Below are 20784 nucleotides of genomic sequence, written 5' to 3'. Positions count from 1 at the left end.
TAGTTAGTTGAAGCTAAAAGGTAAACAAAAGTGTGTTAGTGAAGGTGCTGGTTTCTCGAAGCCAAGTGCTCAAAATGATGCTGCTTTTGATTTCTAATGGGTTGATGAAGAAGAAAATGTATTTGAAAAAGATCCTCAGAATGTGCCTGATGAGGATGTTCAGAAAATTTAGATCAAGAAGAGATTGAAAAAGAAGGATATCCCTGTCGTGCTGTTAGATAATATATCTTTCCACTCTGAGGACAGTGCTAAAATGTGGAAATTTGTTGTTAATAGGAGAATCATCATTGAAAGAGACCTTTTTGAACAAGCTCAAGATTGTCTGAAAATTATGAGTTTACTTGTGAAGGCTGATATTGTTTACACTGTGCTGAATCTTGGGCCTTACTACCCTAATTTGGTTCATGAGTTTTATGTTAATCTCTCCCACCAGTTTAATAATGTAGGTAGCTCAGACTATAGAAAGGTTCATGTGAAAGGTCATTGCTTTGTGTTTTCAGCCTCTGTCATTAACAAATTTTTGAATTGCCAAGTCCTTAAAGATGTTACTGAGCAAGACCTCTGCGTCTAATTTGGTCTTTGAACTTACAGGGGGTGTCAAATGTGCTTGGCCTAAGAAAGGTCAATTGCCTTACTCTGATATTAGTGTGAAGTATCTCCTGCTCTATAGGGATTGAGAATTGGTGCCCATCTTTTCACAAATATGGTCTCTCTACTACTTTGGTAAGTCTTTTGTATCAGATTGACACAGGGGCATAATTCAACTACTGTGTCTTTATTCTTAATCAAATTACATGTCACTTTGGGTCTTGATGCGTGAACGCAAACATACGTGTCGAAGTAATAAATCCCAAAATAGTGTATTGTCCTCAAGGACCAACGAGAGCAATTATTCCTAAGCTTAGCTATCATAGTTCTTCGTCAATTTTATCCAGGCAATCAAAAGATGATTTTTATTAATGACTACAGAGGAAAAAAAATTCAATCACACACAAATACAATTCAAAGCAAAACTAATCCAGGGTATTGTTTCATTTAGGAAGTACAATGAGTTATGACATGCAATTGATTGAAATCGATAGACTGAGGCTAGAAGTTCTAAAATCAGGAAATCTTCTCCCGAGCTCAAACCTTCCTAATAACTAACCATCGACCTAAATCTCCTCTATCGCTTGATTAGTTACAATATTAAGACCCTTCATTCGCACCCCTTATTATTCTAAATTCATTCTCATGCAATTTCGAATAATAATCTAAATTATTGGGTCCAACGAATTAAATTCTCTCTCGAGACATTTAATTAACTTAATTTTATTCAATTAATGGTCAGTTAATCAAAAGCATTAAGCACAAAAAATTTAGAAATCTATGTAAAATCAATCAATTGTAAATTCAAATATTCAATGTAACATCCCTAAAATCGACAAACACTCTAGAAACAGAGTTTAGCCACACATGATTCTAACAACAATAACCGACAAATAATCAGTCATCATGGCAAAACAATAATATAAACGTAGAAAAACAATCTCCCCTCAATAGGATCAAATCCCAATCACGATCTTCTTAACTCTCGCCACGAATTCTGGATTGGTTTTCAACAAAACACACGTTCTCGATCAATTCTTCCTGTCACATTCTACCCAAAAATGCTCTTGGATCAATCTTCAATCAAAATCTTGAATCTTAAGCTGAAATGGTTCTAAATCGCTTTGATTTTCTCTGTACGAACTTGAACTTTTTAGTAAAAACTTCTAAAATTTTCTCTTTTCAGACCTGACGGCACAACATCGTTTTTATAATGCCCTCGCAGTGTTGCAATGCTGCAAGCTGTCGTCGTGCCAACCGCATGTAGAGTTCGTAGCGTTGCGACATTGCTTTGTTTCCAATTGCTCTCGGGTCTATAGCATCAAGGGGCAGTGTTGTAACACTCGTCCAACGCTGGCTCCCTCGAATTGTCTTCCAAAATTGCCTTTTTTCTTGCCCCTTGATCCTTGGTTTCTTCCTAATTCCATAGTCAACCCGTAATTGCTCAAATTTGGAGTTTTGCCCTGGTTTTTTTTTTTTTATATTTTTTTTTTATTTATCATTTTTGCAAAAATTCTCCTGATGCTTAGTATTATGAAATTACTCAATAAACCACATCATACTAAACAAAACCAACAATAGTAATTCTAAATTTAAAGGTAATAAAAGCACTTTTTAGATGCTTTTCAGGTCTCAAGCCACCAAAGTTCTCTTGTGCTTTACTAGCCTTATTTGTGGGATTCTATTTGCTTAAAAGCCTTATCTTCTTCTGAACTCTGATGTCCCTAGACCTCTTCCCTCTACTCTGTCATTCAGCAACATATTGTATCAGGGAAAACATGTTCTTGACCTGGTTCACACTAATGATCCTATAACTGAAAGTGGTCCAGTTAGAAAAGGAATCTCGATCTTAAGAGAGCCTAAGATTTGCTTCACCAATTATTCAACTTAGAGGGAGCCTAAGAATTGCTTCACCAATTACTCAACTTAGGGGGAGCCTAAGATACCTTATGTGATGCCCCAAAGTTTTGTCTTTAAAAAATAAAAAATAAATGGGGGGTGGGGTGGAGGGAGAGTTGGTGGTTAATTTTAGGAAAAAGAAAAGGGGTTTAGAGTTATAAAAGGTTGGGGGCCTTGGGATGCGTGCAAAAAGAAAAAAAAAGAAAAAGAAATTCTTTTTTTTTCTTCTTCTTCTTTCTCCAGTTCGTGAACCCCCCTTTCACTGTGCAGTCGCCCTCACCGTCAACCAAGCCGCGATCGCCCTTGCCGTTCCAGCCGCGCTTCTTCGCCGATCGTTGTTTCCATTCGTCAAGAGCGTGCCTAGCTGAAGCCACCGTCGAGTGCACACCAGAAGACAAAGTTCCATCGTCGACCATGCGTCGCCTAGCTGAAGCCTTGGTTCATGCCTCTGCGAAGCTCAACCTTCGACAACCCGTAGTTGAGCCTCCCCGCTGTTTGTCTACCGCGCGTCAGACCTCCAGCTAGCTGTGTCGCGCGCCAAGTTCGCCAGCCGCCGGCCTAACCTAAGCGGCGGTCACTAGTTCTGATGTGGGCAGTGTCGGTTGTTGTCGAACCGTGGTTGGTTCCGCTTGATTCTTCTGTTCGGGGTAAGTTTAGTTCCCTTTTGGTAGCCCATTGTCTCTTGGGATTCTGGGGCCTAAGATAACCTTCACTATGGAATTTGTGATTTGGTTTCAGGAACGTGTGGCGGTGAAGGGAGTTTTCGAGTAGATTAAGGTTTCGTTTTGGGACAATTCGTTATCCTGAGGTAAGTGGTTTACTGCCGGTTGCCTTAAGATCTTGTTAAGCCTGCTGAAAATTCTTATGTCATTTATGGGTAAACTGTGATGGAATTTGATATGGGTAATTGTAGTTGACGTATGAGAATACGGTGTAAAGTTGGATGTAAGAGTAAACTGAATACTGTGATAAGGTTTGATGCATGAGTAGGCTAGGGATAGGGTGCTAATGTTGATGTATAAACAGACTATGATAAGGTTTAATGTATGAGTAAACTGTGAAAAGTTGATGTATAGGTAGCAGTATTAAAGTTTGATGCTGACTCATGGCCTTGATTGCATGCTTATGTCTGAGATTGTACTGAATGTTTGTATGCTTATGTCCATATGAGATTTTAATGATTGTTAGTGTACCATTGGGCTATGCACATCGCATGTGTGAACCTTCGGGCCCACACCCTATGCTGATGTACGGTGTCCTTTTTGGGATCACTACTTGTATTTATGCCTATGACCTTTGTGTCACTACTTATGAAAGGTTCGCCCCTTATGCCTATGCCTATGCCTATGTCTATGATGCCCTTGTGTATTTTGGTCTAATGATAGACTAACAGATCATTGAGTGGACCCAGTAATGGGCTGCTTACTGAGTATATCTTTATACTCACCAATTTCTTTCCCTATTTTTCAGGTAAGGGTAATGACAAACTAGCACATGACAAGAGAGGTCCGTGACCTGGCCATTAGAACGATTTACTGCTTCCGCACCTAGTATCATGTTTTGAAATATGGTTTAGGAGTTAGGCGTCTTACACTTTCATGCAAAATACATCAATTTTATTATTTGACTATTTAATTTCCTTCATTTTAAAGTAGGGTTTAGGGGTACCCCAAACGGTAAATTTTTATTTTATTTTGTTTTAGTTTATTTATTATTATTTAATTATGTTTTCATATCTTTGCTCATTTGAGTATTATTAAATAAACTTTGACTCTTTTATTTGATGGTTTAAAAGAAAATGTAGGGTTAAGCCTATGCATGCATGAAGTAGCGTCCTAGAATGTGGTAGGAAACTAAGGTTGTTACACATTGAGAAGGAGTCTCACACTTAGGGGGACCCTAGTTATTAGTTGAGTGATAAAGTTATACGAAAATCATTGTAATCATGCATTTATTACGGATAAATACTACATTGTAATTGCTTATCATTGATATTAGTGAAGTTATCTTTCCCAGGCACTCTACCCCTCAGACGTAGATGATTTACACTGAACTAGGTTACTAATCTCTGGTGTTATCTTTCATCTTTTTGCATTTTTGATAACTGTCTTGGAAATTGCTGTAACATAAGTCATAACATTGTTAATTTGCAATAAATACATCCTTATTGTTTCCACTCAAATTATAAATTTCACACGATATTTATCAAATAAATCTAGATAATGATGTATAATGATACATATATGAAAACTAAATTTATATGGATAAAATAATTAGTTGATAATGTTAATTAACACAAAATCTCCAAAATTTAGGGATAAAAATTGACATTTTCTCTATTATATATCTCAAAAGTCCACTTTATCAATTCTCATTTTCAACAACTACTTTCAATTTGCCTTTTTCATGTCCCAAACGTTTCAAATAATTAGTAATTTTTATTTTTCGTCTAATTAAAAGTATAAACTAAACCAGCACAAAAGAATTATATTATTTAAAAAGAAAAAAAAGTTAAAAACACATTTTTTTTCCTTTTATTTCCTTTTCTCTCCACGTTCTTAAAAAATTAAATTATAAAATTCAACAACTTGGCTGCTTTTGGGACTTTTTCTTTTCTTTTTTTTAATCAAAACTTCCCTTCTATCTATAAAGCTCTTTCTTAACCTCATCTCATTAACTTTTCCACTCCAACAATTTATACTTTTGCATTAATCTTTTTTTCCAAAAAAAATACATTAATTCTTCAACATATGTCTACTTTTTACTAATTTCCCTGTATTCTTTTCCCTTCTTCAAAGTTAATAATTTTGACATATTTATATCAATACGAACTACACTAAAAAAACAATAATAAAATTATAAACAAAAGTCGTAAAATTTGAACTATTCCTCAAATTTATTAAAAAAACTCGAATTAATTATTTACAATAGCCTTAATGTATAAGAAATATACGTGATACACGCGTATTCAATTATTATTCTCACACGATTAGGGAAAAAAATCAAATTGCAAATTATCTAAGGATATTCCAAGACCCATTCACAAATAGGTAGGGATTCCAGCAGTACCTATAAGAAAAATTAGTTTTCAACTATTTATGATATGTATTTTTTTTCCCAACTACATTGATATTAAAATACAAGTATTTGTTTTAGTCAATAATTGAAGTGGCTAAATCCCCCTACAAGGGGTCAGGTCAGCATTGAGACAAAAGACGACCAATGGGAGTCTAATAAAAACACCAAGTTGATGAAGTTTGAATTTATTTTCAATATTATTATTGTTTTTTCTTAAATGGTAATTATTTTTTATTTTCCATTGGTATAACAATCTGAATTCTCATTAATTTATTAATTGGTTTTATGACGTGGGCATGTGATGATATGAATCTTAAAAAAGAAAAAAAAGGAATAAGATAAGACTTGTCTCTTTTGACCTAAAAAAAAAAAAGATTTTTCTCCTTTGAAAATTAAAATTAAATTTTATTCTTTTAAACAACAATTTAAGTTTACCGGTTTCTAGGTACTTTTAACATTTAATTTTAGTCTAAACTTTTAGAAATATCTACTTTTAATCCTACGATTTTTAAAAACAATTGTTTTTAAATTTCTAAAACTATACTAAGTTGTAAGATTTTAAAGTCTAGTATTCATATGTTAAACAATTGGTAATTAAAATTAAAATAAACTTAGTTCAATAATAATTGATAATATCAAAAAGTCTAAATGTGCATAGTTCAAAATTAATATATGGATTTATAGTCATCCATCGGTTTGAATTCTCCTATTTTTTATTGTACTAAAAAGGAATGGTAAAAAAAATAATAAGGATACTTGATTAAACAAAATGACTATAAAGTAAAAGAATTAATGTATATATTTTGGAAGTTTAGATATCAATATATGGTAAATTGAAAACTTTATGGTTAATATAGATATTTTGAAAATTTAGGTCCCGTTTCGTAATCATTTCGTTTTTTATTTTTAGTTTTTGAAATTAAATCTATTTTTTTCTATTTTCTTATAATGATGTGCATCTTTCTTAAATACAATGTTTGAATTCTTAACCAAACTCCAAAAATAAAAACAAGTTTTTGAAAATTATTTTTTTAGTTTTCAGAATTTGGCTTGGTTTTTTGAACCGTTGATAAAAAGTAGATTATAAAATAAAAAACTTGAAGACTAGGGAGCACAGATACTTTTAATTATGCAGAGAATCGGTATCAGTTACAAATACGTCCAGATACGTGTCTGATACGTGATTTAAAGTATCTGATTTTTTTTTATTTTTAATTTTCAGATACAGATATCTGCTTCCAGATACGTGGGTCATTTTTTTTTCTTTCAAATTTAAGCCTACCCACCTAAAAAGCCCAACCCACAACCCATTTTATTTTAGTGCATGTTTAGGAGAGATTTTAAAATCATCAAAATTCATTTTATTTCATTTTTAAAATCACTAAAAAACACACTTTTAATTACTCAAAATTAATTTAGTTTTCAATTTTATACTTTTAAATACAATTTTCATATCATCAAAATTAGTTTTGAAGAATTAATCATGTTTCACCGTGATTTTGAAAATGACAAAAGTGATTTCAACCATTTTAAAATCACTTCCAAACATAAAAAATCCACTTAAATTGAGCAATTCAAAACAAAATAAATTAAAAATGATAAAAACATGAAAAATTACAAAAAAAAAAAAAACTCAACACATAATTAAATCTTCATTCTTCCCTTCTCTTTCACTATTTAAATCATGATTCATACCCCCTTTATCCACAACTTCATTCTTCAATCTTCATATTCTACTTCTTTCCTACCGTCTACTCTAGTTGCTCAACAATCACTCGGCGTTACTAGATTTTATATATATACACATTATATATATATATATATATATGTACATATGTATATATGTATAACGTATCTTCGACGTATCCGTATCTTAGTTTTTTAGAAATTAATGTATCGCCGTATTGTGTCGTATTCGTATATGTATCTGTACTTCTTAGCTTGGAGGTGAAAGTAGTGCCTATAGACTTAATTTTAAAAAATAAAAACTAAGAACCCTGAAATAGATTAATAATAAAAATTGATAGATCAAAACGAGCTAGATTTTAATTCCTTCATTGAAATTTATTTACTTAAAAAAAAACTGAATATATAGTTAAATAATTACATTTTTTTTAGAATTGCTAAATTATTACTTAACCAAAGGCAAGATGAGGAAATTCAACTTTAATTAAGATGGATTAATTTGAAGATCAATTTGATTAATTCAAATTAATCCCCGGTAGTCCAAATAATTGATTACAAATTTAACTATCACTGCCATTTGTTATATCTGTCGCTAATAAACTTAAGTTAATTCGTATATTAAAAAAAAACTTAAATTGATTAAATGAAGTCATCCATTTTCATTATTTTAAAACAAAGAAAGAAAATCTAATGTAATGACAACTAGCGATTAATTAATTAATTATTTAGTTGAATAACGGTAATTAAGAAAATCTTTGATGAAGAACAATATTTAATTTAAGGAGGGTATGTAAGTGTACGATTTCAACTTTAGTTTTGCGTGAATATTTAAATACAATGACTTTGAAATACGGTTGATTGATTCATTAGTACTAAAATAACTTATATGTTATAATATAAAGTTCGTAGTTTGCATGACTGATTGGTAATTAAAAAAATGAAGGATATTGACCCGTTATTATTTCAATGTATTTGTATGGATCATGTTCTAATTAAACTAAGCAATTTGCTAAAGTAAGACAATCTAAGAGATTAAAGATATGATGTAATTTGTAGTAACATCATTTACATTAAACTATATATTATTACATTGACATGAGGAGGATGCCTTGAAATATCTACTCTCTCCATCTCAACCATATTAAAAATAATTAATTAAATCAAATTAAAGACCTTGTGGTAAACACAATTTATAGAGTTTTGACATTTTTTGCCCTATTTATTTGGATTGTTTTTTTTGTACTCAGTTAATGAAATAAAGAATAATTAATTAAAGGGATGAGGAGTTAGAACAAACTTTTTCATGTCTTCATGTTGAGAATTTGGTATTGAAAAGATACGGATACCTCACGATCTTTAAAATGATACATGAGTTGCTTCTTTATTTATCAATTAACTTTAAGATAGAATACTGTATTTATCTTATATGATATTAGAGTTCACGAAGTCAAGATCGAGNATCACTGATAGAAAGTGATAGAACTCTATCATTATCTATCAATGGTAGAAAAATGTTCACATCCTTACATATTCATAAAAATATATATATATATATATATATATATTAAAAATAATATTCAACTAAAAAAATGATAACGAGGAAACTAAATTGAGAGTTTAACTTAGAAAAAATAATTGTATAAAACTCACACCATCGATAACAGGATAATGTTTAAGAAATGTGTTTACATGATAAATTAACTGGTGTTTCTGTATATTAAATATATTATATTTAAATTTCTAGATTTTACATATATTTTTTTAAAAAATAAATCATATTTTTATATTAAACATTAATTAACGTTATTAAAATTATTTAATTATCAAAGATAATCTAATAAATATAAATTAATTATAATAATAATAATTAATTATTAATTTTATATTAAATAGTTTAAAGAATGTGAAATATTAAACGTCAATGTATTAATTGAAAATTCTATCTAATATATTTTAGATTTAATAATTAATTAAAATTAATAGTGACGACTAATTGATATCAATTTATTAGTCTAGCTAACATATCTCAGGTGTATGGATGATATTAGAAAATTCATATCCGATGAGTTTTAAAGTTTATTGGACCTTTCTGATGTATTCTCTGTTGGAGGCTGGAGGAAGACCTAGATCACCTCCTTTAGGGCTATTCGTTTGCATGATCTATGTGGATTTTCTTTTTGAAGTCTGACATTCAGATTGCTAGTCAGAGGGATATTTGAGCTATGATCGGGGAGTTCCTCCTCCATCTATATTTCAGAGAGAACAATCACTTTGTTGTGGTTTGTTGGGGTGTACACTGTTTTGAGGGTCTTTAGAGATATGGATAAAGATCCTTGTAAGGTTTGGTCTTGAGATTTCATGTTTTGCTTTCGGCTTTAGTTTTAAAGTTTTTTTTTTTTTTTTTTTTTTTTTTTTTTTGATTTTTTTTTTAAATTTTTTTTTTTTTTTTTTTTTTTTTTTTTTTTTTTTAATTATTCTCTCAGTAATATCTTACTTAGTTGAAAACCCTTTCTTGAAGTTGATGGTTTTTTGTGGGCTGTTTTTTTTTTTCCTTATATATATAACCTTGTATTCTTTTATTCTTTTTCAATGAAAGCTATTATTTCAATATATATATACAAATTATAAAAAATGAAATATTGGCAAATAATAATAATAATGATAATGATAATAATAATGATATTAAATATATGCTTAAAAACTGATGGTAAAACCGGTGAAATAAACAAATCCAAAGTAATATTTTGGAATTAGTTAGGCCGTTGTCTTTGTTATCCTTTTTTAAATAAATATACCATCTTATTTTAGTTTTTGACTTTGATAAGTAAATTTATTGGGTTGAAATAAATAAAATGTTTTTATTTGATGTTTATTTATTAATTATTATTATGAATTTCAAGAAGTAGAGTTTTGAACCTTTCAATAATTTTGATCTTAAAGTGCTAAGCTATCTCATGTTTGTTATTTTATGTCAACAATTTTATTTTAACTCATAAAAGGAGTACTTTTAAATAAAAGAAAATTAGTTAATTTATTTATAAATATAGTAAAATTTCATTATCAATAAATGATAGACCATGTTAGACATTAATTAGTATATGTGATAGATGTCTATCACAGTCATCAATAGATATAGGACATTTTGCTATATTTAAAAATATTTTAACAATTTTACTATTTAAAATAATTATCTATTAATATAAACAATCTGTTATTCTAAATATTTTTTAAACAACCATTGAAAAGCAAGCACGTCAAAATAAAAAAGGTTGATATACATAGGACGTATTAAATTGACTTAATCAAAATATTTATATTAAAAAAATACACACACACACAGATAGAACCACATTATTTTAAATTAATTTGGTTGGATTTTAACCAAGGTTAATGGAACCAATCAGTCGTTGAAAATATTATTATTATTATTATTATTTGAGTAAAGTTGAAATAATAATTTTATTGTATTAATTGGAAAAAGTGGGCATATGGTTTTAGAAATATTTATTCTAAAATTGTCACTAATTTCTCCCAAAAGTCTCATCTCAGTGTATGAATTTGACGAAAATCATTGAACTTTGACAGCCGACTTCAATTAATTTGATTTCTTTATTGTGTTTCTTCCATGTGTTTTTGGCAATAATTCAAATAAATCCACAAAATTTCAAGAAATTTTAGGCATTTATCTTTCTATATTGTAGGTGATCAAGTGCTGTGTTTGAAAAAATTATACTCAAGCTCATTTTTAAAATAATAACTAAATAAATAAACAAAAACAAAGTAATAGATTAAAATAATAAGAGAGTAATAGCATATTTGAGAGTGATTCTCAAATGGTTGAATCACTTTTATCTTTTCTAAAATCACTCGAAAAATGCTTTTGATTATTTAAAATCCATTATTTAGTACAAAAAGTTGTAGTAATTAAATATTGAATTGATTTTCGGTGATTAAAAGTATTTTCAAATTAATTTTGAACACGATAGCAAATATTTTCACCATTTTAGTATCACACACTAAAAATAATTATAAACTCATAACTTAATTATATTTCATACATTCACATACGCACATTGCATATGCATAAAAAAGACCAAATTAAAATAAAATATAAATTATAGAAATTAAAATAATATATAAACGTAAAAAGATTTAGAATAGATGGGAGAAATCCTATTAAAACAACATTAAATAAATTCAAATTTATAGATTTATAAATATGATTGATGTACAACTCATACATATGTGTATGTTGATGAATCAAAAGTCTTCTCAATTCACTTTGTAACACAGCTATAATAAGGAAAAAAAGAAAGAGTAAATGTTAGGCTAGTTGGCTTTAAAGTCAAAAGCTCAAACTTTAAGCTAAAATAATGTTATTAATGTGTTGACTTTCATATATATATATATATAGCGGCTTTAAGTTGAATAATAATTAAAGATGGCCAATAAAATTACTTTTTTTTTTTTTTTTCATTTACAAATTTTGCATGCATGCTCTCTATGTACGTTGAAATTTGAAATACAAACTTTAATTGCAAAGAAAAAATCCTTGAAATAATTTACGAAATTAATATTGTAAAGATTGATTTTTCAGAAGAAAAAAAATGTAGAGGGTAAGTTAAAAGCGCCATTTACACAACGGCGTGTAAATTTCCATATATTCGGTCTATTTCGAATATTCTGCGGTTTCTTTTTTATTCTTTTCAGATAGAATTTTGAAATGTTTTCTTGCATAAAAAATAAAAAATAAAAATAAAAATAGAGAGAGGAGACTAATAATATTCTTTTCCAACGACAATGACTGAAATTTGAGAAAATTAAGCATAACAATAATAGGAAAAAAAAAAAACTCTTTTAGTCTATAAATTTTGACTATCCCTTTCATTTTGGACCATAAATTTCAAAATATTATGTCTCGTTTTTTGACTTTTTGTTTTTTAAAATTAAGCCTACAGATATTATTTCTACTTGTAAACTTTTTTCTTTTTGTTATCTACTTTTTACCAATAATTTAAAAAGTCAACTCAAATTTTGAAAACTAAAAAAAGTAGCTTTTAAAAATTTGTTTTTGTTATTAGAATTTAATTAAGAAGTCAACCATTGTATTAAAAAAATATGCAAATCATGGTAAAAAATGAAGAGAAAATAGATTTAATTTTGAAAATAATAATAAAATGATTACCAAACGAGACCTATATTTTTATCTTTAATTTTTTTAGTTTAACTTCCATTTGATCACTAGATTTATAGATTTTATGATTTTATCCTTTAGTAAGTAAGACTTGACTTTAGTTCTTGGTGTTAACTTCTAATAATTACTTTAAAATAATTACAATGTGGATGTGTCAAATTAATTTTAATAATGGCTGAAAACTAAAATTAATTTAATTATAAGTAGTTTAATTATTTTACATTAATTAATAGAAATTTGATAAAATGATTAAAAAACAGACATGAGTGGATATTAAAAAGTAAAGTGTAAAATATCGAAATTTATGAATCAAATAAAAATTAAATTCAAAATCAAAAGATAAAATAATATTTTGGAATCTAAAGAACAAATGAAAATCATACTCAAAATTAGGAGACAACAAATAATTAGGTATTTGTTTCAAATTTCCATTTTGGTTGATTTAATTATTTCACTTAGTTCTAAAAATTTAATTATCTTATATTGATTTTTAAATTTAGATAAATAATATTTCCATTCGTGGCATTACTTTTACAATTAATTATTTAACTTATAAATGTATTAACAAGTCGACATAGATATGAGTAGTCTTTAAACTTTACAAAATACGTCAAAATGATTAACTCATAAACTTCAATCTTTTTTTTTTTTTTTCTTTTTCAAATAAGTTTTTTACTTTATTTTTATGCATTTTAAAATTAATGGAAATACTGCACAAACTAAAATTAAAAGATATTCAGAAACTTATTAGACGATTTTAAAATTTATAAACCCTTTTTAAGTCAACTTATTAAACACAACCTTACAAATTAAACCTCAATTTTTATAATTTTATTATTTTTTTAAGAATAATACTTGAGAGTATCTTAAGATACACTATCTTTATGCATTTCATTCTTGTCACACACAAATAAAAATAATTAAAATATTCCAAAAATAAAAGTGAACTTGTCGCGTGGAAAATAATTGATTGAACAATTTAGTGGGATGTACAAATAAGAGATAGCTCAGGATGTGCATCGTAATCATGGAGGACATTTGTCTTTATTTTCCTCTTCATTCTGTTCCTACTAATAGTTAGTCCATTTGAACATAACTCAATGAATAAAATATTACTTACTATTTCCAAAGTCGATAATTTAATATTTTATTTAATAATGGTTGAACTAAAAAAAACTATATATATACATATATATAAATTTGTAGGTTTTTTATTTTCAATTGCCACGGTGGAGGATACCCCACGGGGGCACAAGTTGGTGTATAATACAAACAAAGAACGGATAAATCTCAGGTTCCATGTGTCGCTATTATAATTTGTGTATTTTTTTAGGGAAAAAAATAATAAAAGTCAAATTCAGGGACCAATCAGCAGGCTTCTTAATTGAATCCATACTAAAAATTTGACCTTACCGTTATTAAAATTTGTAAATGTAGAAGAGAAAAGAAAAAAAAAAAGAAAAGAAAAACAGAAAAAAAGAAAAAAAGAAAAAGAGAAAACAATGAGGTGGACGACGGTAGCACGCCGGTGGCTAATCTAAGGATATTTGACTCTTAAAATTAAAAATATCCATTTCTCAATCTCACTTATTTATTATTGTATTTTGATTTTTGTACGTACGAAACTTCCACCTTCTCTCTCTTCAAGAAAAAACCCCTCCAATTTCAATTAATTATTGCCAAATTTTCATTTATAATTCAATATAAATAACCAACTTCGCCAACATGTAAAACCAAACATAAATCAAGGATAATTGACACATATTCATCTCTCGAGACAAAGATTCAATACTCATATTCATACTTGTGTGTACTCAAAAAGCATTGCTAACCTCTACACAACTCAACTATTTCAAGGATATACTTTATACTTTTAAATCATTTTTTTTACCCAAAAACTTTAGTTGATAGGTAAAGACAATTTAATATTATATCATTTAACATATACCCTTGTTCTAAAACAGTATAGTAGGTTCGAGTGTTTTTGAGGTCACCATGTTGTTGAATTAAAAAGAGAAACATAAATAATCAATATCGATATTGGAATAATGAATTTAAATCGACACGATTTTTCTTTTGAAGTTTGATACTAATGACTAAAGTACTATCAATATTGTGTGTATACTATCAATGACTTTGTATTCCAATAAATTATGTAGGTTTTTTTTTTCTTCTCAAGCCTAGTCTTGAATTTTAAAAACGTTACATTTAATATAAATGTTCTAATTTTCTAATTTCGTGTACAATAGGTCTAGACCATTAGATGCATTTTGTGTAATCTCTATCTTTTCAATTTGCAATACATTATTTTTTAATCGAAGAATTTGGTAGAGGTATAAGAATCTATTAGACGCATTTCAAAATTGAAAAATTGAATCGACACAACTTTCAATAATTAAAATGATGAGATTAGATGGGCATATATAGTCGTCGTCTTTTAACTTGTCGGATAAGAAAAGAGGAAAAATATGGATTATAAAAAGAAAAAAAAGTAATATAGAGAGACTTGTTGTTGGGGCACATTTTATCCAAAGAGTTGACGTTTGAATTCTTTGGCTAGGTAGTTTAGGTTTGATTAACATTTAAGAGTGAATTAAAAATAAAGTCTTTCTCTACGTCCTATAATATGAAATTAAAAATAAAAAAATAATAATAATAAAAATAGGCAAGTTGAGGGTTTTGAATATTGGACTTAGAAATGGGGGGGTTTGACATTTAAAGAAGAAAAGGGGTGCGTTGAAAATTTGAAATTCCCAAATTTAGAGGTGTGATCGGCAAATTTGTATATGGCTTAGTCAAAATACACCCTCTTTCTCTTTAATTTTCCTTTATATATACCTTCTTTACAACTCCCATAAACTTCATTCATTTTGGAAAAAGCCCCTTTCAAGCGAAGAAGAAGAAGAAGAAGATTAGGGTTCTTTCATGGAGGCTGCTGCTGCTTTTGGCCGCCTGAGGCCGGTCGTCAAGACCGAGAAGCCCGCCACTGGCGATGGCGAAGACGATCGGGATTCTCCCTCTAAACAACATCTCGTCGTCAAGGTATACCGATCTCGCTTTTCAGCTTTAAAGATGACGATTTTTTATGCTAATATATGGAATTTTGGATGTATATATCAAACTATTTTAAAGAATTATATGAAGTTGGTAAGCAAACAACGAATCTGAAATTCATTTTTATGTATAAATAAGAACTTCTTCGTATATATGAAATTACTACTTTATTAAATTAACTATGGTTGATAAATTTATATCAGAGAGAGAACTATGGAAAACAAGAGCATGAAACTGGAGATAAAACAAGCAGCTCATCTGATCAAAAGGATTTAAGCTGCACCCAATTTCAGGTTAGCTTATTTTTTATAATAAATATGATTCAATCCATAATTATTATGGATGAAAAAAAACTGTGGGAGAGTTTTTAATAATAATAAATAAAAATTTTCTCTAATATTTTCGATTAATTTTTATTTTTTAAATAAAATGGTCAAATATACACGTAAGATTAAAGAAAATAAAATTCTCTCTCTCACCGCTAATTACTTCTACAATAATCACCACTTTAGATAATTAATGTTTATCTCAGACTTTGAGACTTTTTTTTTTTGAAAGGAAAAACTAACAATAAATAAAGAATTTCGAAGTTTGTAGTTCTGGGAATCTACCCATTTAATTAATCAAGTGGTATAGGATTCCTATTCTTTCTAGTTTACCATTAAAATTTAGTATTAAAATGTCTAGAAATAAAGATCGCCAGACGCCAATTACCTGGTCAAAAGCTAGGTAACAAATTACCATCTTGTTTAATATATTAGTATTTTCAAACTAAAAAGAATTAAACTAAAAAATTGTCTAAAAATTTCTATTGATTTCACCTCAACACAAAATTGAAAGTTTAGATTTACTTTAGATATAAAGTTGGAGAATTTTCAAAGATAAAAAATAAGAAAAACTATTTACACAAGATAACAAAATTTAACATTTTTTTATAGAGACTGATGGAAGTCTATAAATGATAGAAAGTAATAAAAATCTATTATTGATACTATCGTGATAGAAACTGATACAAATCTATTGTTTTTTTTTAATTATTTTTGTAAATAGTTCGATATTTTTTTAATCTAGGAAAAATTAAATTAAAAATTTGATAGAAAGTTATAATTTAGTTTCTAAGATTATAAAATTTAGAATTTCATCTTTTACCTCATAAATTGTGGTTAACGTTTAATAAAATCCTTTTAAATACTATGCGGTAGAAAAAGAAAAATCTAACTTCTAAATTTGTAATTTGGTCCAAGATTATTAAATCTAAAATTTAAAGTTTAGAGATGAAATAGACATAAATATCAAAATTCAAGGAGTAAACTTGTAATTTTAATTTTTTTTTAAAAGACCAAAAAAAAAAAATGATCTGATTTGGTGTGGTTGAACAGGAAGATCAACTGGAATCCGCTCGAGCAGAAATGGGGGAAGTGAGAGAAGAAAACCAGAGACTAAAAAAGAGTTTAAATCAAATTATGAAGGATTACGAAGCCCTAAAAATGCAATTCCTAGGGATTGTCGGACAAGAATCCAAAAAAGTACTAGAACAGGACAAGTTAAACAAGGAACAACAACAAGACGATGATCAAATTGAACTGGTTTCATTGACCTTAGGGAGATTTCCGGTGGCGGAGAAGAAGAAGGCGACCGATGAGAAAAGCTCTTTGAACAATATCATTGGTGGTCACGACGAAGAAGTCGTCGTTAAAGAGGCTTTATCTCTCGGTTTGAACTGCAAATTTGAAAGACAAGAATCATTGACGGCTGTCGTTAAAGAAACCGATTCTCCGAATAGTTTCGATCATGAGACCAAGGAGGAAGCTGGAGAGACGACTTGGCCCCCCAATAAAGGGGTGAAGACGATGAGAAGTGTTGATGATGATGTTACGCCGCAGAATCCACCCAAACGTGCTAGGGTTTGTGTTAGAGCTCGATGCGAAACCGCTACGGTTAGTAATATTATTGTTGATAAATTACATGTTTAGTCCTTTAGTGAGTTAACACTTTTCAGTAGTTCATTGACATGAAATTGAAAAGTCAGAAAATACTTATCTTAGTAAGTTAAATTAGACAATAAGAAACTAATTAATTTCAAAATCTAGTATCCATAGCTTTGGAAGTTGTAATTTGGTCTTTATAATCTATTTAATTTTATAAGGGGTCCAAAGTTTTAATTTCATGTGTATGATTTAGTCAAATATTGAAAAGCTGAGATTGATGATAAGATTATGATAATCGATGCAGATGAATGATGGTTGCCAATGGAGGAAATATGGACAAAAGATAGCAAAAGGAAACCCATGTCCACGGGCATACTACCGTTGCACAGGCTCGCCGACGTGTCCCGTTAGAAAACAAGTTCAAAGATGCGCTGACGACATGTCGATCTTAATTACCACCTATGAAGGTAATCACAACCACTCATTACCTGCCTCCGCCAACGCCATGGCCTCCACCACCTCCGCCGCTGCCTCCATGCTCCTTTCCGGCTCCTCCACCTCCGCCACCGCTGCCGCCTCCTCATCCACTACTACAAATAATCTCCATGGCTTAAACTTTTACTCAAATAATTCTAAACCCAATTTTTACTTATCCAATAATTCTTCTATCGTTTCATCCACTTCCCCTACTCACCCTACAATCACTTTGGACCTCACTTCAAATCCTTCCTCCACTTCCTCAAATTCCACGACCCATTTTGGTAAATTCACATCAAATTTTCCTAATTCTCGTTACCCTTTTACTAGCCAACTTGATTTCGGATCTTCTAGAAACAATGTGTTGTCGTGGAATAACGGCCTTCTTAGTTACAACAGAAATAATAACCATCCAACTACTACTACAACCACCAATAATATCTATCAAAATTACATCCAACAACGGAACCCCACCACGTCACTACCACATCAGCAACCGCCTCTACCCGACACTATTGCCGCCGCTACCAAGGTTATCACGGCGGATCCAAGCTTCCAATCTGCTCTCGCCGCCGCTCTTACGTCGATCATCGGCACAGGGGCCGTTAATGCCGGCTCCATCAAGTCCTTCTCAACAAGAGGTGAACAACCGTTGTTTCAATTGGCGGCGACGACGACAACGAATAAAGGGAATGGATGTGGAACAAGCTTTCTGAACAATATTACGACAGCGACAACGACGACGAGTAATTCGCCACCCACAGGAAACATGGTGTTTGTTCCGTCGAATTCGTTGCCGTTTTCGAATTCGAAAAGTGCATCGGCTTCTCCAGGTGATCATATTGATCTTACCAATTAATTTGATTAATTGGGTTTCTGTTCGATTTGGGGGATTTTTTTTTGGATAATACAAAAGTGTAAATTAATAAATATGGTTTAAAGTGAAATTAAGTTGTTGATTAATGGGGATTAGATTAGCCATTGGAAATCATAAATTTTGTTAATGTTTAGTAATTTGCCTTAACATTTGCTGAATTTGTTGATAGGTGATTAGAAGTGGTTGGAATTGGAAGCAATTCTTAATTGTAATTCTGAAAGTCTTTGTAAATGTAAATTCATCTTCATAATCCTCACTTTTATTTATAAATGTCGTAGTTCCCTCTTGAATTCTCTATTTTTTTCTTAAAGGAAATTCTAAGTTGAGTAATTTATTGAATTAAGAAATTTCTTTGTAGATTTTTAGTATGAGAAATTAACTATTTTTCACCTCACTATTATTAATTACTATGTTAATGGTATAGAAATACAAATAAAATACAGGTTAATTAAATATTAATACTCATGGTCTCTCACTCCCTAATATTTTAGGTAATTTCGAAATCATATTATTGTTTGAACTATTTAATTTTAACCTTTGATGTATTAAAAGAAGTTACACCCTTTTGAAAAAATTGTGGTTCACAACACTACAACAAATATCACGTACGATAGCATTAAAAAACATTATCGTAGACTTTTGTTAGCGTTTTCGAAATGTTGTCGTAGTCCATTAACCCCGTGGAAACGCTCTTTAACTTTCTATAGCGTTTTTTTAACGCTATAAAAAGTCAATTTAAGATAGCGTAAATCTAATGCTATGGAAACTTTTCATAGCGTTAATACAAAACGCTATAAAAGTACTTTATAGTGTTTTTTATAGCTGTAAAAAATGTGATGAAAGACATTTTATGGTATATTTCATAGTAGTAAAAAATGCTATAGAAGACTTTTTATAGCGTTTTAGACGTGCTATCGTAGTCCATGCTATTAAAAGTCTCTAACGTTCCATAACATTTTTTTAACACTATAAAAAATCTTATATTGCATAATTTTAATGTTATGATTGTTATTTAATAGCATTTTTCATAACGATAAACTTGTTGCAATGCTTGTTTTATATATGTTTTTATAGCTTTTAAATGCTATTGTAGGTTTTTATAACAATTTCTTATTGCTATTTATTATTAATAATAACTAAAATCGTAAAATTCTAGAACTTTGACACAAATAAGTTCATGTGCATTCTTTAAACTATCATATAAAATTACTTAATTGACTTACCACACCATGTTTGTTTACAACTATCCAACAACGAAATAAATTCAACAAGTAATTTTCAACAAAAATGTTACAAAACTTACTAAGTAGAGTAGCACAATTACAAAATACATAAAGTTAAGTGAGTTTGAAGCAACAATGATCTCAACGGCTAGTGTTTCACTACTTTACACTGTCTTTAGCAACTTGTAACAATCTTACATATTTAGTATAAATAGATCTACATACAAATCTAGAGCTACATCTTTACTGTGAAAAGAAAATCTATAAGTAGAAGACTTATCTTTTTGTAAAAGGCCTTCAATAAAAACGTGTGTTTTCCCTTCCCGTACCGAACCACGTACATCAGCCTGTTCAACTTCTTCTCCTCTTTCAACTTTTTTGCCTGCATGTTAACAATCAACAAAATCTTTACACAAAATCACCATTGAAAGCATAGGAATCCAGAGAGAGTTTGGGAGTTTCAGTCAAAACTTAAGTGAGAGAAAGAAAATAGTTTTACCAGAAAATAATTGTCACTTCTGTTTCTTCATTTACTTGACTGAAGAAAGGAGATAGGAGTTCTCCATTAAGCTACTCTTTGTGGCCCCCTCTCAACCTTTCGTTTCACCTACCAACTTTCTTTGGATAAAAAACACTTCTGTTTGTGCCAAAATCTAATATCCAACCCAACAAAATTAGTATCAGAGCAAAGACAATTAAAGATTTCAGTTCTTGGAGAGTCAAGATTCAAGATTCAGAGAAATAATGGCAGTAGCAAGATTTGAAGTGGAGAAATTTGAT

The 20784-nt window shown here is 29.5% G+C and overlaps 1 protein-coding gene across 2 annotated transcripts; it reads left to right on the top strand.

The window, feature by feature from the left end:
• Positions 1–15277: 15277 nt before the first annotated feature.
• On the top strand, positions 15278–19071 carry LOC120083455 (WRKY transcription factor 72A-like). Of its 2 annotated transcripts, XM_039039224.1 has the most exons (4): positions 15278–15487; positions 15703–15792; positions 16879–17436; positions 17732–19071. In XM_039039224.1, the coding sequence occupies exons 1-4, from the start codon at positions 15371–15373 to the stop codon at positions 18761–18763; spliced, it is 1797 nt and encodes a 598-aa protein (XP_038895152.1). In that variant the 5' UTR covers positions 15278–15370; the 3' UTR covers positions 18764–19071. The 2 variants fall into 2 exon arrangements, with proteins under 2 accessions (XP_038895152.1, XP_038895153.1); XM_039039225.1 differs by lacking the exon at positions 15703–15792.
• The last annotated feature ends 1713 nt before the right edge of the window (positions 19072–20784 follow it).

Source organism: Benincasa hispida, chromosome 8, assembly GCF_009727055.1.
Source record: "Benincasa hispida cultivar B227 chromosome 8, ASM972705v1, whole genome shotgun sequence".
In the NCBI taxonomy this organism is placed as follows: domain Eukaryota; kingdom Viridiplantae; phylum Streptophyta; class Magnoliopsida; order Cucurbitales; family Cucurbitaceae; genus Benincasa; species Benincasa hispida.
This window is presented reverse-complemented; position numbering and strand designations above follow the sequence as displayed.

Excerpts from the sequence above, each read along its gene's own strand:
- LOC120083455 (XM_039039224.1), top strand. The coding sequence starts at position 15,371 with ATGGAGGCTGCTGCTGCTTTTGGCCGCCTGAGGCCGGTCGTCAAGACC. Across the intron at positions 15,488-15,702 it reads AACAACATCTCGTCGTCAAG|AGAGAGAACTATGGAAAACA; the intron begins GTATACCGATCT and ends AATTTATATCAG. Across the intron at positions 17,437-17,731 it reads CTCGATGCGAAACCGCTACG|ATGAATGATGGTTGCCAATG; the intron begins GTTAGTAATATT and ends TAATCGATGCAG.